This window comes from Colobus angolensis, unplaced genomic scaffold (genome assembly GCF_000951035.1).
Source record: "Colobus angolensis palliatus isolate OR3802 unplaced genomic scaffold, Cang.pa_1.0 Scaffold81, whole genome shotgun sequence".
NCBI lineage: Eukaryota > Metazoa > Chordata > Mammalia > Primates > Cercopithecidae > Colobus > Colobus angolensis.
Window position 1 is genome coordinate 10,250,264 of NW_012121932.1, and position 11,423 is coordinate 10,261,686.

General features: G+C 39.3%; 1 protein-coding gene across 1 annotated transcript in view; it reads left to right on the plus strand.

Moving 5' to 3' along the window:
- The window catches only part of FAM177B (family with sequence similarity 177, member B), a 12,724-nt gene extending 4,531 nt beyond the window's left edge, over window positions 1-8,193 (plus strand). Inside the window, exons 3-6 of the mRNA XM_011929483.1 lie at window positions 4,127-4,315; window positions 4,611-4,677; window positions 7,071-7,168; window positions 7,528-8,193. Of these exons, the coding sequence (XP_011784873.1) occupies window positions 4,142-4,315; window positions 4,611-4,677; window positions 7,071-7,168; window positions 7,528-7,665 (477 nt within the window). The 5' untranslated portion in view covers window positions 4,127-4,141 and the 3' untranslated portion in view covers window positions 7,666-8,193. The remainder of the gene's footprint in view (window positions 1-4,126; window positions 4,316-4,610; window positions 4,678-7,070; window positions 7,169-7,527) is intronic.
- Window positions 8,194-11,423: the final 3,230 nt, after the last annotated feature.

Below are 11,423 nucleotides of genomic sequence, written 5' to 3' on the forward strand. Positions count from 1 at the left end.
TTCCTTCCTTCCTTCCTTCCTTCCTCTCTCTCCCTCTCTCTCTCTCTCTCTCTGTCTCTCTCTTTCTCTCTCTCTCTTTCTTTCATAGAGACAAAGTCTCACGATGTTGCCCAGACTGGTCTCAAACTCATGGCCTCAAGTGAGCCTCTTGCCTCAACCTCTGAAAGTGCTGGGATTATAGGTGTGAGCCACAGCACCCAGCCTGTATTCACTTCTGAAACTCCTATTAGACGTACTGAACTTTCTCATCTATTATTTTTATCACCTAACGTTTCTTTCACATTAAATATATATCTCTTTTTCTCTCATCCCACACTCCAACATAAATTATACTATATTGTGAGAGCTTTTCTTAGATTTTTTCGTATGTTTAATCAATATCCAACTTACCACTATGTGACGATATTTTTTTTCTGCAATTTTTCTGACTTTTTTCAAGTCAGCCTTCTTTTGGGATATTATATTTTGCCTCTTTTATGTTTTTGAATATATTAGGTTGGTGCAAAAGTAATTGTGGTTTTTCCATGACTTTTAATGGCAAAAAATGGAATTCCTTTTGCACCAACCTAATATTAAGCACACTAATTTTAAAGCTTCCTGTTGTCCTATCATTCCTAATTCTCAGGTGAGGACGCTTCCAGTTTTCTCATCAGCTGAACCTTCCTCCAGATGCTTAGTTTCCTCATGTAGTTTGTAAGTTTTTATAATAAGCACATCCTCAGCAGGCATTTGTTGGGGTTTTGTTTTGTTTTGTTTTTGTTTTTTGACACAGAGTCGCACTCCGTCGCCCAGGCTGGAGCGCAATGGCATGATCTCGGCTCACTGCAACCTCCGCCTCCTGGGATCAAGCAATTCTAGTGCCTCAGCCTCCCGATTAGCTGGAATTATAGGCTCCTGCCACCATGCCTGGCTAATTTTTTATTTTTTGTGGAGGTGGGGTTTCACCATGTTGGCCAGGCTGGTCTGGAACTCGTGATCTCATGCGATCCGCCCGCCTTGCCCTCCCAAAGTGCTGGGATTACAGGCGTGAGCCACCGTGCCCAGCCAGGAATTGTTTTTAGTGGAGATTACATATACCGTGTCTTGTTGAATTATTCCTCCAAGATAACTTTGTACTTGGCGTCTGACAGAGTTCAGTGGATTACACTGCCTTTAGTTCACTCAGCTTTATCTTAGGTTTTCACAGCATACGAGGACTATGAATTTGGGCCACACACCAGCATGTGGTACTGGCAGGGGTTTCCAATTTTTTTAGGTGACTATTTCTACCCTTGTTGCTAGGAGATAGCAAATACTTTGCTACTTTTGCAAGCCAGGGGATAGATTTTCCTGTCCATATTTTATAGATAAGATAGTATTTTATTATCTTAGTTTTATGCAGGTGACTTCATTTCAGCTCTCCACACTCATGAGATCTGAGATTTGGACTCTCCTCTCTCTATGGGTATTAAAACTCCAGCCCCAAGGCCTATATCTGGTTCCGAACCCCCCAGCAACCATCTTGGCTTCAGCTCATACTCACAGTTTTGTTCTTTCTCTTATCCTGACATCTAGACTGGCTGACTTGCTTTCAACCCCCTGCCCCTCTCTCTCTCATCTCTATCCCTAGGGCTATCTCTTTTTTCTACTTCCTTGGTGTACTTATGATTTAACGTTTTCATTTAATTTCATCCAGCATTTCTGCGTGTTTGGAATAGGAAGAATTATTCTACATCAGTTCAGCCATATTTGTTGATATAATCTTAAAATATCTTAAATATTAATTAAAACAATACGAGGCCAGGTGTAGTGGCTCACACCTGTAATCCCAGCACTTTAGGAGGCCGAGGCGGGTGGATCACCTGAGGTCAGGAGTTTGAGATCAGCCTGGCCAACATGGTGAAACCCCGTCTCTACTAAATATACAAAAAATTAGCCAGGGGTGGTGGTGGGTGCCTGTAGTCCCACCTATTCAGGAGACTGAGGCAGGAGAATCACTTGAACCTGGAAGGCAGAGGTTGCAGTGAGCCAAGACCATGCCATTGCACTCCAGCCTGGGCAACAAGAGTGAAACTTCGTTTCAAAAAAAAAAAAAGCAATAATACATGTGTACATATGCTTACAACACTGGAATACTGCCTGACATATACACCGCTAAGTAAATTATAGGTACTTAATAATAGCCAGCTTTTATTAACCAGTTACCATTTGCTAAGAATTGTTCTAACTTCTTTATGTATCTTTACTCATTTACTCTTCATAACAATTTTATAAGGTTGCCACTGTATCATTTCATACTATTATTTTATAGATGAGAAAACCAAGACACTGGGATATTATATAACGGGATTTTAAATCCAGGAAGTCTGTCTCCAAAGCTTTCCAACTTTATTAAGATATACCTTAAATACAATAAAATGAACTAATTTTAAGTGTAAAATTTGAATCATTTTGACACATTATACAGTCAAGTAACCAACATTATGATCATGATATCTATTAGAACATTTCCATCACCCCAAAAAGCTCCCTCTGTCACTTTATAGTTAATCTTAACCCCTTACCCACTCTCCTCTAACAAACAGTGATCTGTTTTCTACTATAATTTTGCCTTTTCTAAATTTCTACATACATGGAATTATATACTACGCAGTGTCTGGCTTCTTTTGCTTAGCATAATACATTTGAGAGTCACTTACAGTGTTGCAAATATTCACTGTTTGTTACTTTTAATTGGTGAGGAGCATTCCATTAAATATATGGACCACATTTTGTTTATCCATCATCAGTTGATGGACATTGAGTTGACTCCAGTTTGGGGCGTTCACAAATAAAACTGCCACGAATGTTCCCATACAAATCTTTAGGGAGACATATGTTTTCATTTCTCTTGGATAAATATCTAGATGTGAAATTACAAGATTTTATGTTTAACTTTAACAGCCCAGGCATAGTGGCTCACATCTGTAATCTCAGCACTTTGGGAGGCCAAGATGGGAGGACCTTTTGAGCTCCGGAGTTCCAGAGCAGCCTGGGTAACATAGTGAGACCTCATCTCTATAAAAAAAATTTTTTTTTTAATTAGCCAGGCTTAGTGGCACACACCTGTGGTCCCAGCTACTCAAAAGGTTGAGGCAGGAAGATCGCTAAAGCCCGGGAGGTCAAGGCTGCAGTGAGCCATGATTGCACCACTGCACTCCAGCCTGGGCGACAGAGCAAGACTCTGTCTCTGCACCTCCCCCAGAAAAATTTAGGCCAGGCACGGTGGCTCATGCTTGTAATCCCAGCACTTTGGAAAGCCGAGATGGGTGGATTATTTGACATCAGGAGTTTGAGACCGCCTGACCAACATGGTGAAACCCTGTCTCTACTAAAAATACAAAAAATTATCCAGGCATGGTGTTGAGTGCCTGTAATCCCAGCTACTCAGGAGGCTGAGGCAGGAGAATCGCTTGAACTCAGGAGGCAGAGGTTGCAGTGAGCCGAGATCATGCCATTGCACTCCAGCCTGGGTAACAAGAGTGAAAGTCTGCTTCAAAAAAACAAAAAAAAATTAGCCATTACAGTGGATATGTTATGATATCTCATTACGATTTTAATTTGCATTTCCCAAATGACTAATGACATTCATTGTCTATATATCTTTGTTAAATTTCTAGTCAAATATTTTGCCCATATTTTAATTGAGTTATTTGCCTTTTACCTATTGAATTGTAATCGTTCTTTACATGTTCTGAAAATAAGTCCTTTACCAAATATATACTTTGCACATGTTTTCTCCTGTCCGTGTGAAGTCTGTACTCTTAACCATTTCCTACATTGCTTCTCAATATTTATTGAAATAATCAAGAAACTTCTGCAGGGCAGTGACCCCTTCCTTCCAGCAATTATGGGTTTTAACGTTAACAAAAGGTAAGAAAACCCTGTTGACACTTTTGTTTGAAGACTGAAAGTTCACATTTTCACTACTTATCAAATCTCTTCCATTTTGGTACACAACAGAACAATCCTTTTTTGGATTTGAAGAATTGATGAGGTCACAACTGTGATTACCTCTGAATTCTGTCTTTACTATCCATTGAAAATAACTAGATAACCCTCAGCTCTGGGTAACTTGCCCTAAGGTGCCCTGTTTTTAATTTTCTAGTTGTTTTGTTTCATTATGGAGATAGACGGTTTCCAGCAGTTAGACCTAGAGAAGAGTGTACCTTCCAAAAAGACTACTCCTAAAAGGATTATCCATTTTGTTGACGGAGACATCATGGAAGAATATAGCACAGAGGAGGAGGAGGAAGAGGAAAAAGAGGAACAGAGCACAAATTCACCACTTGACCCTGTAAGCTTAGTATATCAATATTAGGGAACATGGTGAGGGAGGCGGTGAATGAACGAGAGATTGAGCCAGATAAGGTGTACAGAAAGAATAGCTTTAAGCTAAGTCCTTGGTCTCCTTTTTTGCTTTCTAGATCCATGTGTAGGCAACTTATAGTTTTAATCATCTTAGTCTCTTCATCTGTGACAGAGAAAATAGAACATATTACGTAGAGCATTTTGAAATCTCTACATTAAAACAAATCTGCAGTCACCATTCCTCTTATTAATTACTCTATCTCGATTTCTCCTTTTTTCAGTCTAAACTTTCCTGGGGACCCTACCTGCGATTTTGGGCAGGACGGATAGCAAGCACCTCATTTTCTAGTAAGTACTGCTAAGGTTATGTTTTTTCTATCCTAAACAAATATATATATATATATCGATAGGCCCTCAGAGTTATGTGGGACTTCCAATTGTGTAAGCCACTCCATCACATCCTGAATAAGTGAGATCTGGGCTAAGCTCTCATTCCCAAAGGCACAGAATCTCACATCCTCAGGCAGACCCTTCATCTTTTACCAACTCTCATCAGGAAATTCTTATCTCGGCCCAAATGTTATCTACTTCTAAAGTTCCTACTTACCTTTCTTAGAACCATACAAAACTGGTCTAGATGTGTCTTTCATAGGACAAAGTTTCCCATATTTGAGGGCAATAATCAGTCCTCCCTGGGTTGACTCTTCACCTAAATAAACTTCCAAGTTAAAAAACAATTATTGTTGTATGACGCAGTTCTAAGTTTCTAACTTCCCTAAACATAACTGTTTTATATAAGCATGAACTTTATTGATCCCTCCTAGGGGCATAATGAATGGGCTAAGTGAATATTTATAACAACTAAAATACTAACTCTTATTTTGCTTGACTTTCACCAATTTTTTTAAGACATAGTTGACAACATCTAGTTACTCATTTCCTTCTAACTTGCACATCTTGTGAATATGATAGGAAGGCAAACTACTTTAAGAGTCTGAGAAAATAGAAGTTGTATTAATAGCTCTTAGAACTGATCTTCATTCATTCATTTAAAAAACATTAGTAAGTGTCTACTATATGCTCAGCACTGTGCTGGACCCTGTGACACAAAGATGAATGACAGTCTCTGCTTTCAAGGGGCTCAATATTCAGTGAATCGTATAGACCAGCAAACATGCTCGCAATTATAATTTGTTGTCACAATTGCCAGGGTAGGAAGTGCATAGGGACTCTGACCTGGAAGACTCGGGCATGCTGACATATGGAGGAGGCACCTTAAGAGAGCTATGGAGGTGTGACTGGCTAAGGCTAGCTTGAGGACCATGAAAGTGACCAGGGAGTCTTTAGATTACAGTAAAAAGTAAAGATGGGGTGATTTAGGCAGATGGTATGAACCTTCAAGAAATAAGTGCTTTTACACAAGCGCAGAGGGTTAGTGATTTGGAAGTTACATTGAAAATCCCAGTGAATACTAACCCTACTCTGACCATAATATGTTAACAGAAAAAAAAAAAAAAAATGCTGTCTTCCAAGAGCTCTTTACACTTAGGTTAAGGCAAAAGGGTTTGAAAAGATATGTTTTAGAGGGAGGGAATCAGAGAAGATTAGGTTGCGTAAAAGAAGCAAAACTCACTATGGGATTGAGAGTATGGAGAAGAAGAGTGATTTGCATGTTGGGTTTTGATTTAAGATTGCAGGGATAGGATGCATGGTGAGCCTAGCTTCCTTGTAAGTTCCAAACAGAACTGCAGTGGTAAAATGCTCCTGACTGGGGCTTCAAGATTGTAGTGGAGGCATAAAGATGCTAGCAGTCAGTGCTGTGGTCTCTTTACACAGAGATTTTGTCTGAATGGAGCTAGAACCCAGATGATACTGGTAATTAACTTTTTCAATTTAAAATTCTAGTAGGTCGTAAACAGGAAAGCTTCCTAAGATTTATTTTAATATTTAAAAAAAAACCTATCTTCTACACATGTACTAGGCACTGCAGCAAATAAACAGGACAAAGAGATAGCATATTCATGAAAAGATAAGACATATTTTAAAATAGCATCATTTTGATGCCCTATATGAGCAATATCCCAAGAGGTAGAATGAGTCAGAGGAATCAGAAAGTCCTATAATTGGGGGGTAAGAGAAGGCTGTCAGAAATCCTGTAATTGTAAAGGAAAACTTTTCTAGGAGACATCTTTAGGAAACCACTCATTAATCATGCTGCGCCTTTATCCCTGACTGTAACAATCCCAGTGCTGAGCCTGCAGACCACCTTGCTACTGAAGGCAGACAAGGAAGGCCTTAAACGTCTTCTGAGAAGTCTGTCTGGATGCATGGAAGAATTCCTGATGTGGGTCTTGGTAACACTGGATTGAGGTTGGGTTTAATTTGAAATACACTTGGAGTGGATGTTTAGCTGGTATGCATGGGGATAATGAGCAGTACCTGTTCTGATTGCTCAGGACCCATGCTATACCTGTTGTGAAAGTATATTGAAAATCTCTCCTGATATATACATCTGGAAAAAAATAGTTTATATATAATCCCATATAAAGATAGAAGATTTGACAAATTTCCTTTGAATCCTAGAATCTTTGAGAGGCCAAGGCAACTGAAATGTTTTGTCGGCCTTAAAGTTAGGTATGGTAATAGGTCATTTGCAGAGTAGTTTAAACTCTGGGCATCTCAACTGATGCGAAGCTTTAGTTAGTAATTCAGTTTATGCAAGTGCTTGTTCTTTCTTTTAGCATGTGAATTCCTTGGTGGAAGATTTGCTGTCTTCTTTGGTCTTACTCAACCCAAGTATCAGTATGTGTTAAACGAGTACTATAGGATACAAAACAAGGTATGTGACACTCTGGTGGAGACAAGAGGCCTGAGATGGGAATATTGATTGCTCCAACTTTAGGCCAGTATAGAAAAGTATTTTTCCCACCTGGTCATCATGCACTATAGTTTCACCAAGCTCCCATAGTCAGACTGACTTATTTTTCTTGTTCTCCTTGCCCCAGGACACTTCTTCATATTTGCCTCACTCCTGTGAAGTTAGGATGCCATGAGCTGTGTTGTAGAAGAAGGTAGTTGGGTGTGAAGCCTGAGATTGCTTAAAGTAGAAGCTTCTTACATGGGCATTATATACAAGAGGGGGAGTTCAGAGGTCTTTGTTTGTACAGTTAAACATTTCCTTATTTCTCTCCAAAACAGAAAAGTGACAACGAAAGTGAAGGGAATGGATCAAAGACCCAGGCAGCTGAGGTTCCTAATGAAAAGTATCACTTGGAGGCTGGGGACCGAGAGTATGGAACCATACAACAGGACACAGCAGAAGCCATTTCTCAGTGAAGCACCTCATCCAGGGAAGGTCTGGTGGCAGATCCTAGCTCATGATGGCAGCAAAGACTATAGTTTCCCTGGATCTCTGTTCCTTGGCCATTGATTACTATGGCAACAACACCAGAGGTAGCACTTCTGAGCCAGATCTGATTCTAATCTCCATGTAACTTAGTCTCAAGCATCCAGGAATTACAAGTAATAATGAGAGTAATTTTTGACACTTTCTCAGAATAATTTTTATATGCAAGCCACCCCACCTAAACTCCACCCCAGTGATACAAGTCCAATGAGTACTGACATTTGCATAGTAGCATAAATGTCTTAAGGAACTTTGGGACTGGAAATTTTTGGCTGAAATCCTCTGTCATGGGATGAGGGTACAGTAAAGAAGCTCTATTCCTCAGAAGAAAATTTGGGCAACACAAAGTCTAAATAAATCCCCTTTCAGGGTTTGACATAAGTGTGTACTTCCAACAACCATCCTGGCTTAGTTGGGGATTGCTTTACAATAAGTAAACATTGCTAATAGCTCTGTTATAAGATCATTATCAAGATCTTTGAGAATCAGGTATATCCCTCCAAATTAAAACAATCAATAAATAATATATGCTCTAGAAAAAATATTTTTAATGGATTATTTTCTTATTCATTTGTCAAGAAATTTTCAAAACCTGGAAAGATCAAACATGGAAATCATTGTCAGATAACACAGGGTGTGCCAGCCAAAGTAACTGTGATATAGTAATAGTAAAAAACAAAAAGAAAAAAAGGAAAAAAACACAGGGCCTGCAGTAGTAAGACATGAGTTCCAGTTTCACTTCTCCCATTTACTAGTTGTGTTATTTGAGGTGTCCAGATTTCTGAGCTCCAGTCTCCTTTGTAAAATAGGAGTGACTTGACTTTGCTTGTTATTGTTATACAGAATTATGAGAAATAATAATTTATTGTTGTTTTAAGCTTTGAAGTGGTTTGTTATGCAACCATATATAACTGAAAATGTAGCTGTAAGAGAAGAGGAAGTTGGAATTAATTTAATATGAAATCAAAGACAAAAGTAGTCCTGGAGCATAAGGGGTTGTTAGTTGAATACAGTAGGATAAGACAGATTATGCTGCACAGACACCTCCAAAACCTCAGTGTCCTAAAACAAGATAGTTTATTTCTTTCTCTTGAGAAGTCCACTGGCAGTTTAGGTGGCTTTCCAGACAGGTGTTCTCCATGTGATAGCTCAGTGTTGCATGCTTCTTTGATCTTATGTTTCCTCCATACTGTGATGTGCTCTCGGGGTTGCTGCAAAAGGAACAGCATGGAGAGTTAAGCAGTGGCAATCAATACTTCTCTAAGAATGAATCATGTCACCTCTGTGTATGTTTCTTTCACCAAAGCAAGTCACATGACTATAATTAATTTTACGGGAGTCTGAGCCTCCTAAGATAGCTGAGAAAAGGAAACACTTTCTTCTAATGGCATAGGAGATAAATGGTAGGCTCAAGGGTTAATATGATATTGATTTAATATCAGTTCTGCTGCCTCTTTGTAACTCAGTAGCCCTGTGCAAGTTACTCAACTTTTCAACGTTCTCAGATATAAAACAGGTTTGAGACAGGAAGCAGGAAGCAAATATAATTTGAACCACCTTTGTGCAACAAAAAAGAATTTTGGGGAAAGTACACTGAGTTATCAAATGGATGCCAAGGGGAGATTAGTCTCAATAGGATCTGAACAATGTGACAAACAAGCACCCAACAGGTACTCTCTGTCCACCTCTCATCTTTCTTGCACATGAGGAAGATGCCCACTCTATAGCTCTTCATAACTCTTCCGTTCAAGTGACTGATATACTAGTCTTTCATCCCCATTTCAAAGTATAGTAGGAATAGAATCTGTTTCGCTCCTTTTTGTCAAGTATCACTCTCTAATTCAATCAACTGTGGCCAGGGAGATGGAGCCTTGTAGTAGCAACATGGTTATGGGACCTATTTCTGGGTAAGGATGGTTCTCAGGAAAAGGAAATTGAGGTGAGCTAGGTAGGTATCCCATGACTGTTTCATGTTAAAATTGAGGAAAAGCATGTAAAGCTGTGGCTCTAATTAGGTGCTTAAGTCATAGTATCAATTATTATTATTAATATTGATGAGGTTAATTCTATGTGTCAACTTGATTGGGCCACAGGATGCCCAGATTAAACATTACTTCTGGGTGTATCTGTGAGGGTGTTTCTGAATGACATTAGTATTTGAATTGTTGGACTTAGTAAGTGGATTGCCTTCCCAATGCGGATGAGCATCACCCAATCCACTGAAGGCTTGAATCAAACAAAAGGCCAAGGAAGGAGGAATTTGCTCCTTTTTTCTGCCTCACTGCTTGAGCTTGGATATCTCATCTCATTTCACCTTCTTCTGCCCCTGGACTGGGATTTACTACATTGGCTTCTCTGGTTCTTACGCCTTTTAACTCAAATTGATTTACATCACTGGCTTTCCTGTGTCTCCAGTTGGTGAATGGCAGATTGTGGGACTTCTCAACCACCATAATCATAATGCATTCAATTCCTCATAATAAATCTCATTGTATCTATCTATCCAATTATCTGTCTATCTACCTATGTCTCTATAAATCTATCCTATTGGTTCTGTTTCACTGGAGAACCCTGACTAATACAATATTGAATGAGAATCCTGGTTTCATGGATTCTGAATGACTTGTCCCCACTGAAGAGTCAGTCTTAGTTCTTCATCTGACGTGTTCCATTAGTCCAGTGTCAAGGCGAAGTAAATCTGAAGGGTTTATCGTATTGCAGAAGAAGTGACCAAGTCTAGCAGTTAAGCATTGGTTACTTCAGTCAGGTGTCCGGTCATACTAACAATCTATGCCTGTTTACTTACTATTTTGCTTCAGAATAGCCCTAGGAATGGACTGTTTTTGACTTTTCCACTTTCCTTTTTGTTTTTTTTTTTGAGACAGAGTCTTGCTCTGTCACCCAGGCTGGAGTGCAGTGGCTCAATCTCAGCTCACTGCAAGCCTTGCCTCCCAGGTTCAAGCCATTCTCCTGCCTCAGCCTCCCAAGTAGCTGGGACTACAGGCGCCCGCCACCACGCCCAGTTAATTTTTTGTATTTTTAGTAGAGATGGGGCTCCACCATGTTAGCCAGGATGGTCTCGATCTCCTGACCTTGTGATCCACCTGCCTCAGCCTCCCAAAGTGCTGGGATTACAGGTGTGAACCACCGCACCCAGCTGACTTTTCCACTTTTCTGAAGAATTATCCACTTCTTGAATATCCACTTATTGATGATTCTAAGGAACCAGGTGAGCTTTTCCCTTTCAGACACCCCTCTCTCTCATGAGAGAAAGAGGGCTGCTCTCCTTTCTCTTTCTTTTGCCCATTAAACCTCTGCTCCTAAACTCAAAAAAAAAAAAAAAAAAAAGAACTAGGCAAAACAAAGTGTGATATTTGAATTGAAGAAGTGGATTTTTTATCTAGCAAATGTTATACTCTCAATTTAATTTTCTTTCTCACTAAAAGAAAAGATTCTCTTATGGTCAGTGACCATATGCAAATCAGTTGAATCTTGAGCAAAATATAATAAAGAAGACAAATGGAACCAAATACCCAGATCTTATCAGACTGTTCCTGCAGGATAGGTCCACAGTTTCTTTAATATTAAAATTAATTCATTATTTAATATTAATTGGATATCTACTGTGTGCCAGTTTTTTCTTTTTGTTTTTTTAAGGTGCTATCAACCAAACAGACAAAAATCTCTA